At 34.7% G+C, this 23,732-nt stretch overlaps 4 protein-coding genes across 5 annotated transcripts; 2 read left to right on the top strand and 2 right to left on the bottom strand.

Moving 5' to 3' along the window:
• The first annotated feature begins 7,491 nt into the window (after nt 1-7,491).
• LOC117780838 (fibrinogen-like protein 1) lies at nt 7,492-18,308 on the top strand. 2 transcript variants are annotated; one of them, XR_004617122.1, is made up of 3 exons: nt 7,492-7,637; nt 7,727-7,857; nt 18,298-18,308. XR_004617122.1 is itself a non-coding variant. In XM_034617512.1 (3 exons), exons 1-3 carry the CDS (start codon nt 7,507-7,509, stop codon nt 8,854-8,856), a joined length of 1,203 nt encoding a protein of 400 aa, XP_034473403.1. In that variant the 5' UTR covers nt 7,492-7,506; the 3' UTR covers nt 8,857-8,960. The 2 variants fall into 2 exon arrangements, 1 of the variants encoding a protein (XP_034473403.1); XM_034617512.1 differs by lacking the exon at nt 18,298-18,308 and adding an exon at nt 8,739-8,960 and having other exon boundaries at nt 7,727-8,680.
• LOC117780855 lies at nt 9,872-10,680 on the bottom strand. Its single transcript, XM_034617531.1, has 2 exons — nt 10,573-10,680; nt 9,872-10,499 (listed from the first exon to the last, which is right to left on the bottom strand). The coding sequence occupies exons 1-2, from the start codon at nt 10,631-10,633 to the stop codon at nt 10,138-10,140; spliced, it is 423 nt and encodes a 140-aa protein (XP_034473422.1). The 5' UTR covers nt 10,634-10,680; the 3' UTR covers nt 9,872-10,137.
• On the bottom strand, nt 17,313-19,770 carry LOC117780837. Its single transcript, XM_034617511.1, has 4 exons — nt 19,616-19,770; nt 19,474-19,539; nt 17,574-18,488; nt 17,313-17,510 (listed from the first exon to the last, which is right to left on the bottom strand). Exons 1-4 carry the CDS (start codon nt 19,692-19,694, stop codon nt 17,314-17,316), a joined length of 1,257 nt encoding a protein of 418 aa, XP_034473402.1. The 5' UTR covers nt 19,695-19,770; the 3' UTR covers nt 17,313.
• Nucleotides 19,771-22,232: 2,462 nt separating this feature from the next.
• Nucleotides 22,233-23,314, top strand: LOC117780853 (ficolin-2-like). Its single transcript, XM_034617529.1, has 2 exons — nt 22,233-22,983; nt 23,041-23,314. The coding sequence occupies exons 1-2, from the start codon at nt 22,607-22,609 to the stop codon at nt 23,156-23,158; spliced, it is 495 nt and encodes a 164-aa protein (XP_034473420.1). The 5' UTR covers nt 22,233-22,606; the 3' UTR covers nt 23,159-23,314.
• Nucleotides 23,315-23,732: the final 418 nt, after the last annotated feature.

The following is a 23,732-nucleotide window of genomic DNA, read 5'->3' as shown; positions in this document are numbered from 1 at the left end:
TTAGCACATAGCTTATATAAAATAAATTGACACTCTTTTTTTATTTCCCTCTTTCTCTTTATATTCTTTTACTTGGTTTAATTACAGAATTCTGGATTTTTTCTGAGTATAGAACACTTAAAAACTTATTTTGAAATTTTAAAATTTATTTTTTATTAGCTTTTATTAATTGAATCTAAAGGTACTACTATAATTTTTGTTACATGCTTTAATTTAAAGTATTTCATTTTAAATAGAAAAATTAATTCGTCAAAAAAATGTATTCAAATATACCAAATGTGGCAACGCAGTTTTTTCCCACTGTTCTCTCTCTCTCTTTCTTTCTTGCGACTTTCTCCCTGACTTTTTCCCTCTCTTTCTCCCGGTCGAGATATTTTATTGAGCTGTTGTTGCCGATACTTCAAAGTCGTTCATTTCCAATTTGTTATCACAACTTTTGTTCTCGTTAGTGGCAAGAAAGAAATCAACTTTGACTGCTAACGACACTGTTGATGTTGAGTCAAATACTTATGATGATGATGATGATACTTATGATGATGATAATGATGATACTGTAAGCTGCTTTGAACGTAGCCATATGCAGGGAGAACATTGTTAACATCTTCCTACACATTACGCATACATGAAGGTCCGTTTAATATGGCATTTAAACCGATTTGTTGTCAGGGGAAACTGAATACCTTTTGTTGCGAATACATATAGCAGTAATGCATAATTTCACTCTCCCAATCCCCCTTAAATACCACTGCTACACTGAAAAAAAAGACCATCTTCTAAAATCAAGAACATTCATCTTAAATGTTTTGTTCTTAAAATAAGATTATTTTAAGAACAAATTACTAAAACTAAGATTATTAATCTAAAAAATCTAAAACTCTTAATATTAGAAAAAATCTTAAATTGTTAGGAGAGTATAAATAGGTACTATTTCATATCAAAGAAATGGTAGACCCGTGGCGCTCTGGTTAGAGAAACCGCTTTAGTTGTGAAAGCAATAGACGGCGGTTCGAATCCCACTTGGAACCTATTAAAATTACATTTATAAAATTACTAAGACAGATCAAAATGTATTTTAATCAAATTAAAAAAAAAAACAAATTTTAAATGTAAAAAATAATTTTTAATTTTTTAATTTTAATTTTAATATATTTAATTGAAATAAAAACTTAATCTTATTTGTAATGTTCTTAAAACCAATGTGTGCTCTCTTAATTAAAAAATTTTATGTTCTCGATCGACTATTTTACCCCAAAAATCTTAGTCTTAGAGCTAAGTGTTGATTTTAGAATATTTGTTTAACAGTGCAGTCAGGACATATTGTCGAAATGTTTTAATGAATCAAATGGCAACAACGTTGGCAGTTGTTGTATTCTGTTATGTTCAGTTTTGGGCGTTGGGTAATAGGTAATCGGGTTGCATTTCAATCGTGCGATATGACACATCATCAAAGTTGGCATATTTCATTTCATTTGACATCGATATTCAGGATATTCAGAATATTCACGATATTCCCCTTGCGTGTTGCGTGTCAGAGTTCAATATGGCAAATCGCACAAAATGCTATGCAAAGCAACAAAAAAAAAAGAAAAAAACAACCAGAAAATACAATCAGAAATACAAACAACATTCAAGTGTTACACTCAACTCGATCTATATCGACGATGTGAGTCGATGGCGACTGTGGAAAGGGTAAGAAATTTTCATTTCATTTCATTTCATTTCGCGCGTCATTTGAGGCGGCGCCGCTTGAAATTGTTGCAATATTGTTGCCGTTGTTATACCCATTACTCATTGATTAAAAGGGTATATTGTGTCTACCTCTGTCAGACTAGATGACTGTCCCTTTGTATGTATGTATATCTCAATGACTAAAGAGCTAGAGTAACCAAATTTGACATACATTCTTTTTAGATTTCCACACAGAAAAATTTCGTAAATTCCTGTATCTCAAATATTAAAAGATAAATAGAAAAGTATTATCTTTTGGGACATCAAAGAATATAGAAAATGTTCTTATTTCAAATTCTCTTTGGATTAGTTGTAATTATAATGAAATTTTACATAAGAGTCTAAAATTGTTAGAAAAAACAAACAATAAATGGTTGCTAGTATTGTCATTTATTTATAAATTTCCCTTCTAGTAAAACTATTTATCGAACTACATTGAATTTGGAATTTTTCTTAGCATTCAAATTGTACTTGATGTTTTTCACACCAGAATAATTTTATTTGGATTTTACAACTCCAGCAAATGTTATATGAAAGCGTTTATTAAAAGGCGATAAAATTAAAATTTTACAGCATATCTTATCATTCCACTAAAATGTTTGATATTACTTTTATAAGTTTCAAATTAATAAATTCAATTTATACTTAATTATAATTTTTTAAAAATTGCTTAACAGGTATTTTACAGTCGGGCATTCAACTACTGAGTTTTTTAGGTATTGTTGTTGGGCCATTGATTGAAATCGCATAAAAACAAAGGCAGTCATCAGTTGGGCGTGTTGTTGTTGTTGCTGTTGTTGGAGGGTTGACTGTACAGGTGGAATTCGAGGGTGTGCCTCATGATATATGCACAAGTTTTAGCGTTCGATATTACGAGTTGCGTTTTCCTTGCGATTGGGCTCATTTTCATTTCGTAAAAGTTTTGATTGTTTTTCGCGTTTCAATTTGGGCGTTCTTCGTTCCTAATGACAGTCGAACATGCCATGAAATATGAGTTGATTGCCGGAGTTGAACCAATTGACAGTAGACATTGTCGATGGGTTATAAACCATACAAAATGTTTGAAGGCTTTGGCCCAAAAATTCTCACAGCAAACAAGCTCATTAGGTAGCGGCAATTACTTCTAATTAATGCCTTTGAAAAGCATAAAATTTTGTTCAATTTACTGCCCCGTTTTTCCTTCCTCAAAGTCATTGTTGCTGCTGCCTTTGCCACAGTTTTTGGCCTCGCCTTTTACCTTTTCTTACACGCCAATTAACTCTGAACGCTCATTACAGACTGACTGAAAGCTGGATGCTGTGAACTGTGAGCTGTAAGTTGGAAGTTGGAGGTTGCAGGTTGGATGCTCTGAGTTGGGTGGCTAGTTGTGTCACTCTTTGGTGCAACGGGGCGTATTAATTAGCCACTCGAAGCCAACGCCCATTGAACGCTCCTCATTCACGCTGCCAGGCAGAAGTCACCATGACACAGCGAGGGGAGGCAGCAACGTAACGGGGCAGCTTCAAATGTTTCATTCTGCAGGCAGTTCAAAAACTGTCGTCGCTACTCTTCCCTTCCCACCTTACCAGTCCCATTCCCATTTCTGTACTCATTTCAGTACTCGTCCTTAGCATCGTCGTTAGCATTACGTCAACTAATTGGCTTCATTTGGGGTTGCCTTGTGGCTGCCACACGGCGTTTTTCCTTTTGGTTCGACAACGACTGCAAGTCCTCTCTCTGTGTGTGTGTGTGTCTGTGTGTGTGGCAATCAGGATTTTCTAATTGGCAATGAAAAGCGCATAATTTATGAATATATCGTGCACTTATTTCATGCTACACCTAGCGAGAAATTTCTACCTGCCTCAGGCAGAAATGATATAGAGATATCGATGCAGAGAAGCGTTAATTACTTAAAGTTTGATATAATATTAATTGCGATATATGAACATTTCAAATATTTTTAATAATTTTAATACCGCATAATATGCTCAGCTATTTATTAAAAAAACTAATCTTAACCCTAAGCTAAGCACATTTAATTCTCAGCTCTCGATTTCACAATAAAATAAACATTTTTGACCATAATATTAATAGAACTTAAATATATCTGCATATTAGTAAATATATAAATATTTGTTCATTTAAGTTCAGTTAATAACCAGAAATTGTTAACAATAATATTTTTATATTGAAATATTTATTGACTCTTAATAATTTTAAAAATGTATTTGTATTTTTAAGCCTGTTACTTCAAAAATAAATAAAAGGGTATATTGTGATCGTTGAAATGGATTAAAGATACCTCTTTTTCTTATGGTAATTAATGTTATCTATTAATATTATCTATTGGCCCAAAAATTTAGGCAATACAAGCACCTAAAAGTATGCAGTAGTTTTTATTACTAGAGTACTTAAATATATATTGAAATAAGTAAGGGGTATTCTATTGTCTGGATCTCGACTATTGCCTTTCCAGCTTGCTTATAAATTTCGTAAAATAAATTCATTTATATTTATTCTATTTACAATGTTTGGTATTTATCTTGCATATAATAAAATTATCAATTTGTTTTATTTACATTTTGTAATATTTCTGATGCCCATATCGAATTTTTATTGCCAATACCCTTACTTTGGGCAGAGTTTCTAAAACATTTTGTGGGCAGTTGTTAGTCGAGTGAACAACAACATTTCATGTTGAAGAAGACACAAAATGCATAAAAAAATACAAATCGCTCAACTGACAGCAACAAAAATGCACAAACGGCACTTAACACGTTTTTGCCAGGTAAAAGAAGAAGCCAAATAAAATGAAATAAAGTGAAAAAGAGAATCGTATGCATTCGACCGCAATTCACTTGGTTTTTTAGCCGTTGTCGAGTGCCAAAGTTTCGGCTTTTTATTGCGCATTTTGAACATGCCGCAAAAAGTCAGAAATTGCATTTCACCATATGTATTTGTTGTTGTAGTGGTTATCACTGTGTCTGTCTGCGTGTGTATGTGTGTGCGTGTGTGTGTGAGGAGTGTGTGTGCTTGTGTGTGTGTTTGCGTTTTATTTTAATTTCCCACGACGGCACACGGGGCGTATGAACGAACAGCGAGAGATGCATTTCAGCTTTTTTACACATTTTCTCTCTCTCTCTCTCTCCATCTGGTTTTCTCTATCCAGCTCATTTTTTAACTTTTACGAAGCACTTTACATTTCACGTTAATGTAAAAATTGTGCACTGATGTAAGTGCGTCTTCCGCACTTCACTGCTTCCGTCCGTCCGTCCGTCTGTCCGTCTGTCCGTCGGTCGTGTAACCAGCAAAGCTGTTAACCAAAACAACCGGAGCGTTCCGGTGATGGATCCGTAGTTGGGCCCGAACCCAAACCCACTATTTCCATGGTACCTGCACCCATTCAACAGCAACGAATTAAAATGTACACTAATTAGCTTTTATTATTTATGGTTATGTTTATATTTACATTTATTTGCATTCCTTTTTACACTCGTATGCATGTTGCAAATAAATTGCACTCGAAAAATTAAAGTGCACACTCACTCACACATGAGTACATTTACATATTTATTTATATAAATATATATGTGCATAACAGAATGTGTCAAGTAAGGCGCTGAGATATTAGCTATACTAGACTTGATAGTATATGACTATATTAGCTTATAATAAATACACACGGAATAAATTCCATATCTCCTTTTTTATATAAATTCCCCTGCAGTATTTTAGCAAATATAATATAGATTTGAAACTTACACGACTTGAATTGTTTCACTGAAAATGTATTTGAAGCTCATGCAATTGATTATGGAACAAAACTGCTAATTTCATCAGCAAAGAATTATTTTTTGAAGTACTGATTAAATAAAAAATAGTTTTCAGAAACTGTAAAAGTTTTCTGTGCGCTTTCAAACAGTTTACTTATCAAAAGATAAATTAAAATATAATACATTTTAAGTACCTAAAATCTGAATTTATTTTTTCATTTAATTGTCATCAGCTGTGATCACTCAGTATCAAAGTTTAAAATTATATTAGTTCAATAAAAACTTAAATAATACATTTTAAATAAATTGTAAATTTAATAATATAAAATCAAAATATTTAAAACTTAAGATTGAGTTAAAAATTTAAAGTTTAGATAGTCTGAATGAAAATTTTAAAGGTTTATTCCAAAAAAATGTACTGTGTTTGAGAAACCCTGAAAAAAAATGATATCAGACTTAAAAATAGATTAGTTTGAACTACAATAGTTTGTTTAGTTGCTATAGTAAAAGAGGCATAAGTTAATGTTGAAATTCAAACTCCAAATTAAATATATTATTACTTTAAAATCCTTAGAGAGCGCCATCTAAAGCATTGCCTTGGGTGAAAATATTTGTAGACAAGGCTCTGAAGCGATGTACTTATCTTTATCTATGTATGTAGGTGCATATACTGTGATTGCTTCATGTGTTCACTTCTGGCTTAATTTGTGGGTGTGTGTGTGTATGTGAGTGTGTGTGAGTGTGTGTGTGTGTGTGTGTTTAGCGGAAAATGTGTCACTGAGAAAATTGCTGTGTCAGTTTTCGTTCGCTTCTATCCAAAGTCGATCCACTGACACACTCACATACACACACACACACATACACACACACACACATACACACACACACACATGAAACTATAGACATTCTCATTCATATTATATAATTTTCCATATGCGGATTAGTCTTAAGCCCCTGAGCCGCCCACAGGGCCAACAACTAGGCTACAAGCTGCATGCAACACCCCCCCCTCCTCCACCACGAACACCACCAACATAAACAACAACAACAAGAGTTACATAAACCGCTTTTGGTTGAGTCACTTTAGTTTGCGGCTTCAAGCGCGACAGGAGCTTATCATTTGTTTGACAAGCCTCATACTTGCTTCCCCCATTTTGTCGCCTCCGTCAGCTACCTCCCCTCTCCAACCAGCTGTCATCCTATTTGTTTTTGGGGCGCTTGAAGATTTTCTATGTAGTTAAGACAAAAATAGCAAGAAAATTGCACATCTGCCTCATTGTAATAATAATATTCAAGCTCCACAAATCCGATTAATTCATGTACAGCATTTCAAGTAATAGTATTGATTTAAAAAAAATCTAAATAAATATATAAAAAAAATTTGTAACTATTTGTTAAAAAAAAATAATTTATTATTATTATTATTTTTAAAAATAGCTAAATTTCATTATTTGCACATCTTAACTTTTTTGTTAAAGCTTCAAGATCAGCTATAAAAAAAATAAAAATAATAAAGAATCCACACACGAAACAAGTGGGCGGATACAGTTAAGCACGCTCGATCCAAAAATAAAAACAAACTTGATCTGCCACGCCCCCTTCTGCCTGTTACATACATTCTTCCAAACACATACCCTTTTTTGCCCATTTTCAATGAGCTCAGTTTATGTATATAAATAAAGCGACTATAAAGAAAGAATTTTATGCTAATTCTTGATATTTGACAAACGAAATGTTTTATTTATAAACTACACTGGCACTTATCATCTATTCTGGTGTATGTGGTATTCCAAAATACTTGAGTTGATAAAAAAGCTAAGCATTCCATGAAAGCGAAAGTTCCGGGAATTGTGGCTGCATAACCTTGAGTGTTTTTGTGGATGTAGACACGAGTAAAAATATATACATACATATACAAAGTATATTATGTATATGGCTCCGATAATCATTTCCAAATTCACTTCTTGGTCACTTGTTAAATTTCTCAGTCAGTCCTCTCTGGTATTCGGTGAAATTCGGTCGCAAAATGTTGCACAAAATAATTTATCTAGTCTTTATAATAAACACTTTAACTTCGGTTTCTTATGGAATACACGTCTCTGAATTTAATGAGACTAAATTATTTCATTCAATGAATTCACAAATATCTGAGCTGAGGTAAGAACCCTATAGCTGGTCCACGCTAGTGACGAAAGCAGTTCTCAAAAGCACAAACAAAGTGAAAACTAAAATAAACGATTTCTTAGAGCGGAGCAGAAACATCACGATAAGTTGATTGAAGGAATATTCAAGGCATTGGATCTTCAATTACTTAAAGACGAACAGGAAAGACAAGGAAAACTCATAGACGGACTGGTTAAGGCAACAGATGTTCAAAGTCTGAAGGCGGAACTGGAAAAACTAAAGAAAGATGGAGTTGAGAAGCAGTCAGATATAGAACTTTTTAAAGAGCAGCTGGAACAACAGAAAACAGACGGAGTTAAAAGGGAGTCAAGCATTCAACTCCTCAAAACAGAGCTGGAGCAACTGAAAACAGATGGCGTTGATAAAGAATCGAAAATTCACTTTCTTGCAGCGGAGCTGGAGCGTCAGGGAAAATTAATAGGTGATCTTAACATGCAATTAAATAATCAATCTCTTAGGGAACATGAACGACAAGAAAAGCTGATTGATGCACTTATTGAGAAATCTTACCCCCGTTGTACCGTCGCCAAGTCCAGTGGGATTCACGAAATACTCATCACCAACTTTAGCAGTCAACCTTTCAAAGTTTCCTGCGATGCAGAAACTCAAGGGGGAGGTTGGACAATTATCCTGAGGAGGATGGATGGAACTATTGACTTCTATCGCAACTGGGCTGCATACAAAGAGGGATTTGGAGATTTGAATGGCGAGTTCTTCTTGGGATTGGATAAAATACACGCATTGACGGAAGAAAGGAACCAGGAATTACTTGTTGTCTTAGAGGACAACAAGGGAAATGCAGCTATTGAGATGTATGACAAGTTTGCAATCGGCGACGAGGATCAACAATATGTCTTACACACTCTGGGAAGTGCGACTGGAGATGCGGGTGATTCACTCTCTTATCATGGTGGCATGAAATTTACCACCAAAGATCGAGATAATGATAATCATGAGTCGCAAAATTGCGCCGTAAACTACACTGGCGCCTGGTGGTACAATTGGTGTCACGACAGGTATGATGAAATGCTAATTGTATTTCAAAGCTTCGTTTATTAACTTGAATTCTTACAGCAACTTGGCAGGGAAGTACAATGATAACAGCTATGCCAAGGGCGTCAGTTGGAACACTTTTAAGGGTGATGGGCACTCCCTCAAAAAAGCAGTCATGATGATTCGGCCAAAGAAGTAAATTCTAAAACTATACAATGTTTGAAATCTGCTCACCGTTATATTAAAATGTATATTGCGATACCTCAAAACATATTCTATTAAACATGTTTGTAGATAGTTTAATTATTTTTTCTTTTTTTAAATCTTTATTTCATGTGAGTTGATTGAATAAAACGACTGCGAAGATATGTGTACTGGGAAACTAACAGTCGAGCACTTTTTACTAGTTGTTGTTGTTGTTGTTGCTGCCTCTTGACTGCTTGTTTTGGCCAACTTTACATGCACTGACTCATAAATTCAGACATTTGCTTACAGTCGAGTTCCATTTTCCACACAATTGAAAGACACACATTACTCAGACCCCCTCCCCCCCCCTCTAATCCCTCTCTTGGCACTCTCCCCTGCTCCCTCGTTGGCAAACAAATGGTGATAGCTCCACAACTCGCGATCACATTTAACAGATTGCAAAAAACAGAAATCAATAAACAAAAATACTAAAACTTAATTTTTGACTTAGTCCATTTTTAATGGTCTCAGGGTAAAAAAGTTATATTATATGTGTTAATTTATTTCTTTGTCAAAACAATTACTTGACATACTGTCCATATTGCCATGTGCTGGGGAGCACTTTCCCCCCTCTACACTCTGGCTATCAAAATTTTTAACTTCCAAAATCCATTCAGATTGGTATAACATCACATAAATAATAAAATTAAATTGACACCCTGGATCTTTCATTGATTAAAAATTGTCAAGTATGAATTCTAACAGTGGTACTATTCACGTAATTATATGAAGTGTCGAGCGCTAATTTTACACATCAATTGGCAGGTACACAAAGATGAGTTATCTTCATTGTTGGTATATTTGGTACAAAAAAAATTAATTTAAAATTTATTTTATGCCCTTTCGTTAAATTTAAAAAACAACGTAATTATTTTAATAATTTTTACATTTAACAGCAATCATTGTTCATTTCTAAGGCCATTTTTGTGCTTTTAGAGTCGGTCAATTTGTATGGAGTAACAAAAAAATTTAATTTTAGACCGATGGTTTATTAGTCAAACCCTCTTAGAATTCGTTGTTTTGTCGCAAAAAAAAAAATGATCCCCCCTTCGCTTAAAGCTGCCTACGCCCTTGGTAATAGCAGCTGAGAGAGATAGAAAGAGATTGAAGAGCAAGAGTGATTTCTTCTCGCTCGTCTCTGTTGATATTTTGTTAATATATATATACATATATATTTAAAATGTAATTTTGCGTGAATTTCATGACATTTTTTTGGTTTTATCTGCTTGACATTTTATGCCATTCGGTATTCAATATCAGCTATGCTCATCAAATGTTCATCAAAGAAATCGTCTTTGGTCTGGAAGATTTGTAACTTCTTGCCGTAAATGGGACAGCCTTCAGTACTGCAGGCTTGAACAACATCTTTGGCCTGGAGAGCACTGCCCATTTCGAAGAGCAGTTGATTGATGTTTTGATGTTTGGTGAATTTTGCCTGCACCACTTCGCCAATCAGATTAAATAGCTCCAATTCGAAGAGCAGCTTGCGGGCCAAATCGACTGGATTTTCAATTGGTTCAATGGGCGTTACCAAAACGCGGGCACTCAAGTTAATGGGATCAATTGGCGGTGCCGAAGTCTGGTTGATCACGTCTTCTAATAAAAGTAAATATAAACATATACTAGTCACATATATATACTCTCTAGATTGAGCTGATTTTCAACTCACCACTGGCCAGTGCATTTCTCTGGCAGATTAACAGCAGTGCCAAGATTACATATGAATTCATTTTAATTCTGATTTTATGTACCAAACGAGCAAACAATTCACAGACAACTGAAAGCAGAGCTTTGAGCTCTGGCTCGAAGAGCGTAGACCCTAGACAGATGCTTCTTATCAGCAACTGATGATAACTCACAGGTCAAAGCTTTCCAGATGTGCTCATCAGTGGGGAATCTCTCTCCCTCATCTGTCATCAGCCGGGCATGGAGATTCGAGAGTCGAGAGTCGAGAGTCGAGATTCCCAGCTGGCTTTTGGCCAATTGTTTAATGATGCATCTGTGTCGCCAACATTTGTTACGGCCAGTATATCAAAGCGACGAGTCCCGGCTCTTGAAAACCAATTAGGAACACTGCCAAAATAAAAATCAAGTGCTCGCTTCATGCATCGACTAAGTACAGAGAAAAAAAATCCCACATAAAATTCATTCAATGCGGTGTCAGAATTACGGCAGTACCGGATTCGCATAAACCAAGTACTTGATTCACGATTTCTTTTGACAGTATTTTAATTTTTATGAAATTGTAAATTTTCTTTTATTATTACTCAATCAACATGTTGTTATATACTGAACATATACATAAAAAGTAATGCTAAAGTCAAGAAATTTTGATATAACATTTTTTTGTGTGTAGCTTTTTAAAATTTAAATAAACATAGACAAAAAAAAATTTATAAGAATAAAGGTTTAGGAAACCATTATACCGACTGTAAAATGGTAGCAAAAAAGTAGATGCATAAATTTAAAAAAATATTCTGTCTACAAGGGTTGGAAAAATTTTAAATACTATTACTAGAAAAACCAACTTTTGACTACGATTACATTTTTACATTCCCCGATATTATAGACTCCGGTTGAATTTTTGTAATTAATCCATATGCATAAAGCTTTTATAAATTACTGGCAATCATCATAATGCCAAACGGTAGGAGCTACAAGGCTAAAAATTTTACACAATACAGCAAAATAAAAATATCCATTTTTTTAAAAATCATTTTCCCTATTTTTTAAATTTTACTTTCTACTTATATGTTTACAAGTTTTTGTGTGCCTAATTTTTCCCAATTTAGGTAGTCCAATATTTAGATAATTTCGCCTTGGGCACAAAGTAGAAAATGAAAATTATTGTAATACTTATTGTGGCATCAACTTTGGCTTTACACAATCTCATATTCAGCTTGTTTTTACGCTTTTAGATTGCTCCGCTTAGGGTCAGCGGAACATAAATTAAATTCAGTAACGTAAAATGATTTTTGCATGCTGCGATATCATCAAATTTCATGCACTATCAAAGTCAATTTCCCGTCAGCCTGTCAGCACCTCAGTGCTGGAAAACTAGCAGCAGGAGCAGAGAAAGAAGAAGGAGACAGAGGACTAAGTCCGATGCCTGCTGGGCAACACTCATCGACTCCCCTTCTCCTGCCGTGGTAGACGCAAAAATAATTTATTCAACTGAATACTATGGTCGCTGTCGGCGGTCGACGTTCGGTCGGTCGGTCGGTCGGTCGGTTGGTCGATGACTGCCCTGCGGTTCATTGTCAGTTAAGCTTTTTAAAAGAAAACCACTTAGAATGTTGACATTATCCTTCACTTTCTATTTATTTTGTCATTTAATCAACTTCCTGCTTGACTGTCGTCATCGTTGATGTCGTCGTCGCCATGGCGCACCCTCCTCTCCTCCCTTCCATTTGCTGGACTGATTTGCATACCAACTGGGGAGTTGAGGTGGCGCCACATCTTGAGATGGTTGCTGTGGTTGTTGTCATCCGTATTTGCTCTTCTCCGTTGCCGTCTGCGCCAATCAGTCAACGGAGCCGCTGCTCAGCCAGTTTCTGGTCCTCTTCCTGTTCTTCTTTCTCCTCCTCACAGTGGTCAACTTAATCATATAAGTGTGCATTATATTATAAATTGTTAAACTTATATTTAGATAATTGTACTCGTTTGAGCAGATAAAACTGTTTATTAATTTTCTTAACATTTTTTTAAACAATATAGTTACAATAAATTTTTTATTATTAAATAAAAAACACTTTTTTAATACGAATTTTCAGTGATACCCACAATTTCATTTAAATTGATTAGTGATGTAAAAATATATTGACATATCGATTTTCATGAATATTAGCAGCAGGTATTAAAACATTACAAGAAAAATAAGATTTTTGTGACGAAACATTTTTTTGAGAAAACTCGATATTTGTAACTTGATATATTAGTATCCGATATATCGACAGCTCAAATCTTTTTTTTTGCCATATTACATTTTGATATAAATCTCGATTAAAAGTGTGAATTTTTAACAATTATTCTAATAAATTTCTTCATCTGAGTGATATTGAAAAAAACCCATTATGAGACCAAAAACTTTACAAAGTCAAATATCGATAGCTCTAAACATAGAATTGACTCATATAATGCATAAAAAATTTATTAAAAAAGCCAGAGATTTTTAAGTTATCGTTAGGACAAATATAAAAATTATTTATTGCTGTAAAATGTTAATGAATTTAAGTTGAATTCTCTAAAAGAACCACTGTGCTTCTGCTTGGTAAATAAAAATTGCTTTTTGCCGCAAAACCTGAGCCGCCCGTTCCAATTCTCATTCCCATCCCCATTAATTCCCATCTCCTTCCCTTTGGCCATCAATGGATAGACTCAATTTGATAGCTGACTGAACGACTTGCCAACGGGCTGGGCACTCTTTGGACTCTCTTTGGACTCTCTTTGGGTCTGGCATCTCAGTCTTTTTTTTTTTTTTTGTTTAGGTCGACTGACTCACTAGCTTGCTCATTTAGCGTTATTAAAGCAATTCTATGAATATTTTAAACGATTTGTTTGAACGAAAGGGAAATGCCATAAAAGGTTTAGTGTTTCACGGCGAAGCTAAGAAAGTGCACAAAAGGAAGGCAAATATAACGAGTAGACGTATGTAAATACTGCGAAAATAATGGGTATCTTGTAGTCTGTCGCGACGGTCAGTCGGCTGTGTGATGATGTGGGCCTGACTAAGTAACTGAGTGCTGATTGGTGAGGAGGAGGAAACAGAGTGGGAGGTAGAGCAGGAGGCTGAGCTTTGTGCCATTATGAGTTGAAAGCATTCAAGCTCTAAGCCGCATTTGGGCAATCACACGAATAAGGGAATGCCCATTGAATGGTCTTTTGTTTAAGCACGAAAATGCTTTTAATTTGCCACATTCTCGCTACAAATACAAGATACTTATTTATTTCTATAAGCAGAAATAAAGAAATAGAACAAGTATGACAGTTATAGTTAAGATACCGACTTTAAGATACGCGTGGTTTCTGTGAATTTTCAACGTCAAAATATAATGCATACATTTAGGCGCTCGCGTTGTCTTGAAACTTTAAACTGACATAACTAACGTAATATTTATCCGATCTGTTTGCAATTAAGTCTGGTGATTGGCAATAATTACAGAATATTTTGACCATTGAAAACTGTATTCTATCTTAAAAGATGTTAGATGTAGAGCTATTTTCCGTTCTTCTGGAGCGAAAATGCCATAGTAAAATTAGTAGGAATAATACATGTTTGTTCAACGAATTTGAAGTCTCTAGCTCTGTATAATCACTGAAATAAAACTGCTTCATCGTCTCCCTGTTACATTTATTGCAACGAATTGAATATACCCTTGTAGTCTAGGACTAACGGGTATAAAAAAACAAAAATACTTAAGTTAAACAAAGCCGCACATAAAGAGAAGAGCAAATTTTATGTGTTTCTGTTGTTTATTACGAGTATTTTCACAGTCGTTTTTAATAAAAGCGCTGAAAATAAGTCGACTTGAGAGCACTTAACGAAGTACGAGTATCTACTGGAAATGCTACAGAAACTAGAGCTATTCGGCTATGAAGGGATGGGAGGGCAAGGAAAAAGAGCAAAAATATGATGGCAAACTTTTCTTGACTTGTTGTTGCTTCTTGAACTGCCACTCGCAGCTTAATACTGAAATAATTACTGGCCAAAGTTGATTTTCAATGCTTTTCAAGGATGTTGCCTCATGCCACTACATCAACAAACTATCCACAGACAAACTGAGCTGAAGTACTTCACGTTCCAATAAATTGGTAGCAGCAACAACCCCGTATATGAATCCTTTTGTAAGTGTTTTTGAATTGATTAAAAATAAACTAGTATATCAGGGAACTCATCAAAAGAAGTAAAAACTTTTCACGCATGCACCTAAAAAGGGGCTGAGAGAATAAATCTGATAGACAGAGAAAGAGGGAGCCTCTATGTGACTGCAGGCCAGTTAATTAAACGTCTATTGATATAGCTGAATTGCACATAATATCGAAAATGGTTTCGGTCGCTAATTTTCACCACATTGCAAACGTTGCATTCCCAACCTACAAAAGCAGCTGCATTTATTAATTAAAATACCACAAAAACGCAAGCAGAAACGCATAGTAACGAACGAGCCCAACTCTGAGAGACCCTGTACCTGTTGTATAATAAACACAAAATCCTTAAACAGCCATAACTTTGTCAAAACTCAACCGAATTTCTTGTGGAATGCCAATTTTATAATGATTTGACTACTTTTGATTCTGCATCAAAATTGGTATAATTAATTTTTTGGCCATCACTGTCAAATTTTTCCGAACCTAATCCTGACCTTGAACCTAGACACTCTATATTAAACTTCAAACTGTCATAACTTTGTTAAAATTAAGCCGATTTTAGGGCGGAAAGTCAATTTAGTCATTATTTAAACTCTAATTTCGTTGTGCATCAAATTTGGAAAATGTATTTTTTTTACCAAAACTGTACATTTTTTTCGGTACCTGATCCTGGCCTTCATCCTTGACACTTTATCTGAAACTTCAAACTGTCATAACTTTGTCAAAATTTAACCGATTTCCTTGCGGAAAGTCAATTTATTCATTATTTAGTCTCTTATTTTATTTAACATCAAGCTTTGGATGTGTAATTTTTTTTGCCAATGCTGTCAATTTTATACGTACCGAATCCTGACCATAGACCATAGACACTTTAGCTAAAACTTCAAACTGTCATAACTTTGTCAAAACTAAACCGATTTCATTGCAGAAAGTCAACTTTTTCATTATTTTGCCTTTAATTTGATTCTGCATCAAAATTGTTAAAATTATTTTTTTGGTCACTGTCAATTTTTTGCCGTACATAATCCCGACCTTGACCTTTGACACTGTAACAAATAGAAAAAAACTTAGCCAATTTTCTGGTAAATTTTATCTAATTTACTTCTGCTTAAATAATATAAATAATCGATAATATAAATAATTTTGAAAGTCGGATATACCGGTAAAGCACATTTATTAATTAAAACACCCAACAAACCCTCTGAATTATTTAAGTGCAGGGTCTAACAAAATATCAACAGCAGGACAGAGTTAAAATTTGGCACTCGTTATCATTGTGCTCATCAAAAGCAGACCTACATCATTCAATGATTGCCTTGTTTGTTAGCCTCATCGAGCTGCGGTTGTTTTTATTCACAATATTTCGTTGCATTTGTCGTAATAATTGAAAAACATTCGCTGGCCACAAAACAAACAACAAACAACGCAAACAACACACAAAAAACAATAACAATAACAAAAACAAACACAACATAAGCAACAACGTTGTCAACTAGCATAATTTTTGTTCAATTTGGTCACAGGTGTTTTTTTTTTGCACTTGCATTTGATTTTTAATTATGGTTCGACAGGTTTTCAGGTTTTACATTTTGAGTGTTCACTGTGGCCTGTGGCTTGATAACCGTAAACGAATACACATGTATTCATGATATTGCATTTTGTAATCGCCCTGCGAATCATTTTGATTACCAATTTTGAATTCAATTCTAATTTGAGGTCAGTTCGCAAATGCCGAGCAATTAACTTGTCTCTTTTGTGTTCTCTATTAGAAGTGTTTATTTTCATTATACTTGAAATTTGATAGAGATAAAAATAACAACTAAATATTTAGATAAATAGTTAGTTATTACAAACAATTAGAATTCGCTCTTCATTATTATTTGGCATTTTATTTGTTATGTTGATTGCAATTATAAATAAATTAACATAAAAAGTACCGACTTTTGATTTATATGATCAGAAAATAAAATCAGAAAATAAAATATTGTATTATACCCGTTACTAAAAAAATAAGTAAAAGGGTATATAGTATTCATTGATATGTATGTAACATATATGATATGTATGTATGCCAAAAATCCACCATACCCACAGTTTATCTATTATATTATCTATTATCTCACTTAACCGCAGCAAGATCGGACAAGTAGAACGGCAGTAATAGCTTACCAAAGTTTTCAAAAATTATGGCAGTAAAGCACCCAAAATTATGCAGTACTTTTTATTAGGCAGTATATTCTATAAAGTACTTTCATATATATTGAAATAATTAACGGGTATTCCATGGTCGGGATCCCGATTATACCCTTTCCGACTTGTTTTATATATGTGTAATATGTATATATAATTTTTTTTATTGATGGATAAAATAACACAAAAAATCACACTTTTATTTTATAATGTTACTGATTGCAGTACGATAATAAATTGAAAGTATGACATACTTTGTAATCAATTCTAATTACTCTTAATCACTTTCACTTTCTATATATTATTGTACGGATAATAAATGGAAAGTGTGATTAAGATTAGTTTGAATTGTTTACAAAGCATGTCTGACCAGGAATATCAGTCCCAGTAGACCCAATCCCATGTGCTGCAAGGTGCCGGCTCCATTGTACTTGAGAATGTTGCAATTGGGCTCGTTGCAGATCGTACAGCTATCATCGGCAGTATTTAGACACTTGTTTTTCTTCGGGGATTCCAGATCGTTGAGGCAGCCGCGAATGACAACACCGTCTATAGAGATGGGATTGTCAATTATTCAGTCAGGATTGAAGGATCAGTGTATAAATTACTCACCCCACTCGGCACTGTAGCATTGCATTGATGCTAGATCACTGAGGGATGTGATATTGCATTTTGTGGGTTCAACCTCTGCCTGACGACAGGAGGCAGTGCTGTCACTGCGACAGTTGAGGCAGGAGAATGTGGCAGCTGCCACGTTGCAAGCCGTTCCCTTGCACTCTACACAGTTCTCTTCTTCAAGGCATTTTGTGTCTTTTAGTTCATTGATGCAACCGCGACTCACAATTCCATTGGCTTTCAATTGGTGGTAGCAACTGTCTTCAGTCTGTGTGTAATTGGCGGTACAGTCTTTGGCCTTGTCCGCCTGCTGACTTTGGGGGCAAGTTTCAGCATCGCTGCATTTGATGCAACTGCCCAGGACACTCTCAAATATTCGATTATTGCAACCATTATGATCACAAAATGCACAATTGGTATTAGTGGAAGGCCACGGACACTTGGCATTTGCATCCGTGGTGCAACCACGTTGCATGGTCTTATCATCACTTCCAATTGTGTAACATTTCTGATCATTCTTGTAGACTTCACATGGACTCGCAATATTATCATTCACATTGTTGCACGTTGCACCCGAGCACTGGTGGCACAACTTTCGTTCAGCTGGATATATGCCCTCATTACAATTGTCCTTCTTGCAAGTTTGGCAGTTTGTTTTTCCAGTGCCACAAGCAACGCCGCATCCACGCTTCACCTTTCCATTTGCAGAAAGTTCGACTAGACACAATTCATTCGGATTACAGAGGTGATTGTACTTATCGTCTGTTGCTTCGGTTGTGGAACATTTCGGATCCGACTCATCGCATTGTCTGCACATCAGAGCAGAGTTGCAATTGTTCTCACCACACGTTAAACAGACTGGCGGTTGACACAAATTATCAGCACATCCACGTGTCAACCTGCCATCAGACGCTTTAAATCAAATTAAATCAAAATAATAATATATTTATATTTAAGATAACTGAATAAATAGAAATTAGTCGGAAAGGCTATTGTCGAGAGGCCGACCATAGTTACTTATTTCAATGTAAATGCTGTACTTTATAGAATTTACTATCTAATAAAAACTACTGCATACTTTTTGGGACTTGTTTTGCCTTAATTATTGAAAACTTTGGTTAGCTATTACTGCCGTTCTAGTTGTCCGATCTTGCTGCGATTAAGTGGGATAATAGTTAATATTAATAGATAACGTAAATTGCCACAGAAACTGAAATATCTAAAAAACTGTGGGTTAGGTGCTTCTTCGCGAAAGAGACGAGTTAAAAATTTTAAACAAACCTATAGTCTCTGAGATCTAGGCGCTCAAACAGGCAGACAGACACAAATGGCTATAGCGACTCGGCTGTTGGTGCTGATCAAGAATATATATACTTTATGCGGTCGGAGATGCCTCCTTCTCCCTGGTACACAACGAACACAATATACCCTAAATGAAAATAAGAACAACAACAAAATATTTTTGATTGCTTGCTGCTTATAAGCGTACTTCAGAAACTATACCAATATATTGATATTGAACAGTAGTTGGAAAAGACAAATATATAAAATTTATAAATAAATTAAAATACACTCATACATTTGTCTATTTTTTCTTTTCTTAAAAAAAAAAATATGTTTCAATACGTGGAGGCTAACATAGCGAATTTTTTGGCTAAGAAATATTAAATTTCATCCAAATTATGATGTATATTAAAGATATTGGAACTTATTAAACTTACTCAATAATCGGGAACTAGGAATTGATTTAAAGACTATGATTACTCGTTGAAAACATCTAAGAATTGACCGTAGATTACAAATTTGGGTTACCATTTATCAATTTTTTGGTGGGTTCGTACAAAGCGATACAACCTAATGTACATAATATGACTCATGTCACCTAAATCGAATTTACCTCTGCTAATAAAACATTTCGTAACGCTTTCTGGGCAGCTAACAACGCCAGAATCCGAGCTGCATTCTGTAATTAAATTTTAAAAAATTTATATATATGTTTTATCTTTGGACTGATAGTTTATAGTTTCGTAAATACTTACGTAAACTTGCAAGTACTGAGCTTTGCAGAATGATTGCGATAATCGCGACTATAAAAATGCACCTTTTATAATCCTGCATTCTGAAAAATCGTTTTTAATAACTTTTACTATCCGATTGCCTCGAGTATCGCCGGTGAACTGTTGGTTTTTTTGGGTCGCCGTTGCTCATATGCATTCTCCTACAATATATACCCAATAAGTACCCCAGTCAAAGGTAAATAATGTTCTACATCAGATATGACTTTATGTCGATATTATGTACATACAATTAAAAATTATAATTCGTTCTTTACTATCTATAAAGCCGCTCCCCAATTTGTGCATTTGTGCATTTCATTTGTTTTGTTGATTGTAATTATAAGTATATTAACATAAGAAGTACCGACTTTTGTTTTATATAAACAGATGCAATATAGGTAGGTTGGGTCAAAAGACACAACTTGTAGAGGTGATATTACTCATAAGTTGTGTACATATATACATCTGACTTATCATTCACACGAGTTTACAAAGATAACTTATAATTAGATAAGGATCAATGCCAGCGCACCTCATTAAAATGATCTCATGTCTGATGATGATAACTGGTCAATAATTTAATAAATGCATATATGTAGGATCAGGGTAAAAGATTGTATTCCTATCATCCCCAAGCACATATCATAGTCTCGAAATAAAAGACATCAGTCTGAATTCAGTATTGTTGGAATTCGTTTCGAAGTTAAAGTTCCTCTTCCTAACCTCAAACTAAAAAAAAAACCTCAAACTAAAAATTAATTGATTGCCGCTAATGGAGCCGTTGAAGCCTTTTGTTACCATTTTTTTTATTTTAATTAAAAATACGCGTCGATTAATACCTCCATCACCCGAATCCGACAACTAGTTCAAAAGATAATTAAATTGAAAATTTTTAGTGGACTTCTCAAATTGAGATGAAAAAATGGTTTATTTGTCTGTTTGCATCAAAGTGCTAAAGAAGCTTAGATGTAATGATAAGGATTTATTCCTTTTTGAAAATCTAGAAATGTTTGTTCTAAGACTTTTTGAATAACCGCTGGTTTAGCGGGAAAACGGTAAATGCCGCTAAAATCGACCGTTTCCAAACTATAAAAGTCACAGATACGTTCCATATATCATTGGAATGGTGTGTTTGAGGGCTTTTACGCGTACCTTTAAACTTTTTTTCTAAAGTACTCAGGAATTATTTTACGGGCGACATAAGGATTTTTAGCTTACATTTTGGCGATTTATGACAAAACGGCCTTAAAGAGTTTTTTTAACTGAATATATACATTTTTCTATCGGTACAACGGTACACGTTTTAGTACAAAAAACTTTTTAGTCTTATGAGATATCCCAACCAAACTAATACAATATGCATTTAACTTGGTTTTATATATCCTGACTAAAGTTGGTTCAAATCGGACCACTATATTATTTAGCTGTCATAGGACCGATCGGTCCAATATTAAGTCTTAGTATGAAAAACTCTTTTTGTTTTCCGAGATATCGTAGCCAAACTAATAGAATATGCATTTAAGTTAGACTTATAGATTCTGACCAATGTTGGTTCTAATCGAACCACTATATCATATAGCAGTAATGGAACCGATCGGGCGAAATCCAAGTCTTAGTGTGAAAAACTTTCGTTTTCATAGTAATTACTGGGTGTCCGACAGTAGAGTATGCTCGACTGTAGCAACGGGAGCGAAGCGAGCCCCCTAGTTTTCTTTATAATTTAAGAAAAAATGTTTTAATCTAAAAATTAAACATTAAAATATAAATTAATAAAAAAAAAAAAATTATTTAAAATATTTAAATTAAACTGAATTTTGTTCGTTTCAAAATTGGATATCAGAAATTTTGGGGATGGAAATTGTTTACGTCACTAGACTTTGACCTGGTGTAGACGTTTTTTTTGTGGGATAAACTGCTCTGGCATTAATCCTCTATTGTATTGTATGATATATTTTAAAACACTTGAGATGATAAATTAGCTATACATTTTATCAAAGCGGATGTTGGTTAAACTCTGGCTACATAGCCTTAAGTCTTTCGGGATGTAGATACGAGTGAAAGTATATACACAGATACACAAAGTATATAATGCATGTAGCTCCGATAATCGTTTCAAAATGTACTTCTTCGCAGCAACTAAATTGCCGACTCAGTCAGTCTTCTCAGGCATTCAGTGAAATTCGGTCGCAAAATGTTGAAAAAAATAATTTATATGGTCTTTATAATAAGCACTGTAACTTCGGTTTCTTATGGAATACACGTCTCTGAATTTAATGAGACTAAATTATTTCATTCAATGAATTCCCAATTATCTGAGCTGAGGTAAGAACCTTATAGCTGGTGCACGCTAGTGACGATAGCAGTTCTCAAAAGCACAAACAAAGTGAAAACTAAAATAAACGTTTTTTAGAGCGGAGCAGAAACATTACGTTAACTTGATTGAGGGACTAATCAAGGCAATGGAAAGACAAGGAAATCTCGTAGATGATCTGGTTAAGGCAATGGATATTCAGAATCGTCAAGAAAAGTTGATAGACGATCTTGTTAAGGCAACAGATATTCAAAGTCTAAAGGCGGAAATGGGAGAGCTGAAAAGACGGACTTGATAAAGAGACCAACATTCAACTACTTAGAACAGAGCTGGAAGAACAAAAGGAAGACGGAGTTGATAAAGAATCGAAAATTCGCTACCTAACAACGGAGGTGGACCGTCTGGAAAAATTAGTAGGTGAACTTAATAAAAAATTTTATAATCAATCTCTCAGAACGGAGCAGAAATCACAGGGAAAGCTTATCGAGGAACGTGTCCAGGAGTCGAGTGAACGCAATTTGGAGCCCGTCCCTCTGAATTGTACCGATGCCAAGTCTAGTGGGATCAATGAAATACTCATCCCCAAGTTTAGCAGTCAACCTTTTAAAGTGGCCTGCGATGCAGAAACTCAAGGGGGAGGTTGGACAATTATCCTGAGGAGGATGGATGGAACTGTCGACTTCTATCGAAACTGGACCGAATACAAAGAGGGATTTGGAGATCTAAATGGCGAGTTCTTCTTGGGACTCGATAAAATACACGCATTGACGGAAGAAGGGAACCAGGAATTACTTGTTGTCTTAGAGGACAACGAGGGAACGGAAGCTTTTGAGATGTATGACAAGTTTGCAATCGGCGACGAGGATCAACAATATATTCTACACACCCTGGGAAATGCGACTGGAGATGCGGGTGATTCACTCTCTTATCATCGTGGCATGAAATTTACCACCAAAGATCGAGATAATGATAATTTCGAAGACAGAAACTGCGCCGTAGACTACACTGGCGCCTGGTGGTACAATGGGTGTCACCTAAGGTATGATGAACTGTTAATTGTATTCTCAATTCCGCTTATTAACTTGAATTCTTACAGCAACTTGGCAGGGAAGTACAATGATAACATCTGGCCCAAGGGTATCCATTGGTATAATTTTAAGGGTAAAAAGATCTCCCTCAAAAAAGCAGTCATGATGATTCGCCCAACGAAGTAAATTGTAAGACTCTACAATGTTTGAAATCTGCTCCATCTGCTCAAATGTATATTGCGAAAATATTCTATTAAACATGTTTGTAGATTGTTTAATTATTTATTTGGTTTTAAGTATTTATTTCATGTATGATGATTAAATGAATCGACTGCGAAGATATGTGTATGTTCGTCACAAAATTGGCTCTCAGAAATTTGGGGATGGAATATACTTTCGTCAATAGTCTTTACCTCGTGTAGAGGTTTATTTTGTGCGATATATTATACAAGAAAACTGCTGATTTAATTGTAATGGCCTTAAACAGATTTCAAGAGACTGCACGTTTGAAAGACTCATACTCATACTCATAAATTAAAAAAAAAATAGATATATATATATTAAATGTCCAATCGACATCGATGAAAATGCAACAAGAGCTCTCAAGATGTAATTGGTTAAGATGGTATTGATTAAAATTGTGATTAAGATGATGATTAAGATCATAAGAACAATTAAGATGATTATGATTATGATGCAAAGTACTTAGTTTAAATTTTTAATTATTAATTTGCCGCCTTGGTAACTGTCGGAATGCTTG

The sequence above is a fragment of the Drosophila innubila genome (assembly GCF_004354385.1).
Source record: "Drosophila innubila isolate TH190305 chromosome 2L unlocalized genomic scaffold, UK_Dinn_1.0 4_B_2L, whole genome shotgun sequence".
Lineage (NCBI taxonomy): Eukaryota > Metazoa > Arthropoda > Insecta > Diptera > Drosophilidae > Drosophila > Drosophila innubila.
This window is presented reverse-complemented; position numbering and strand designations above follow the sequence as displayed.

Bases quoted from the DNA above. Each gene is read 5' to 3' on its own strand.
- LOC117780838 (XM_034617512.1), top strand. From the start codon at position 7,507: ATGTTGCACAAAATAATTTATCTAGTCTTTATAATAAACACTTTAACT. The intron at 7,638-7,726 runs GTAAGAACCCTA...ACGATTTCTTAG, and splicing joins TCACAAATATCTGAGCTGAG to AGCGGAGCAGAAACATCACG. The intron at 8,681-8,738 runs GTATGATGAAAT...GAATTCTTACAG, and splicing joins TACAATTGGTGTCACGACAG to CAACTTGGCAGGGAAGTACA.
- LOC117780855 (XM_034617531.1), bottom strand. From the start codon at position 10,633: ATGAATTCATATGTAATCTTGGCACTGCTGTTAATCTGCCAGAGAAAT. The intron at 10,500-10,572 runs GTGAGTTGAAAA...TACTTTTATTAG, and splicing joins GAGAAATGCACTGGCCAGTG to AAGACGTGATCAACCAGACT.
- LOC117780837 (XM_034617511.1), bottom strand. From the start codon at position 19,694: ATGCAGGATTATAAAAGGTGCATTTTTATAGTCGCGATTATCGCAATC. The intron at 19,540-19,615 runs GTAAGTATTTAC...ATTTAATTACAG, and splicing joins CTCAGTACTTGCAAGTTTAC to AATGCAGCTCGGATTCTGGC. The intron at 18,489-19,473 runs GTAAATTCGATT...TTTGATTTAAAG, and splicing joins GAAATGTTTTATTAGCAGAG to CGTCTGATGGCAGGTTGACA.
- LOC117780853 (XM_034617529.1), top strand. From the start codon at position 22,607: ATGGATGGAACTGTCGACTTCTATCGAAACTGGACCGAATACAAAGAG. The intron at 22,984-23,040 runs GTATGATGAACT...GAATTCTTACAG, and splicing joins TACAATGGGTGTCACCTAAG to CAACTTGGCAGGGAAGTACA.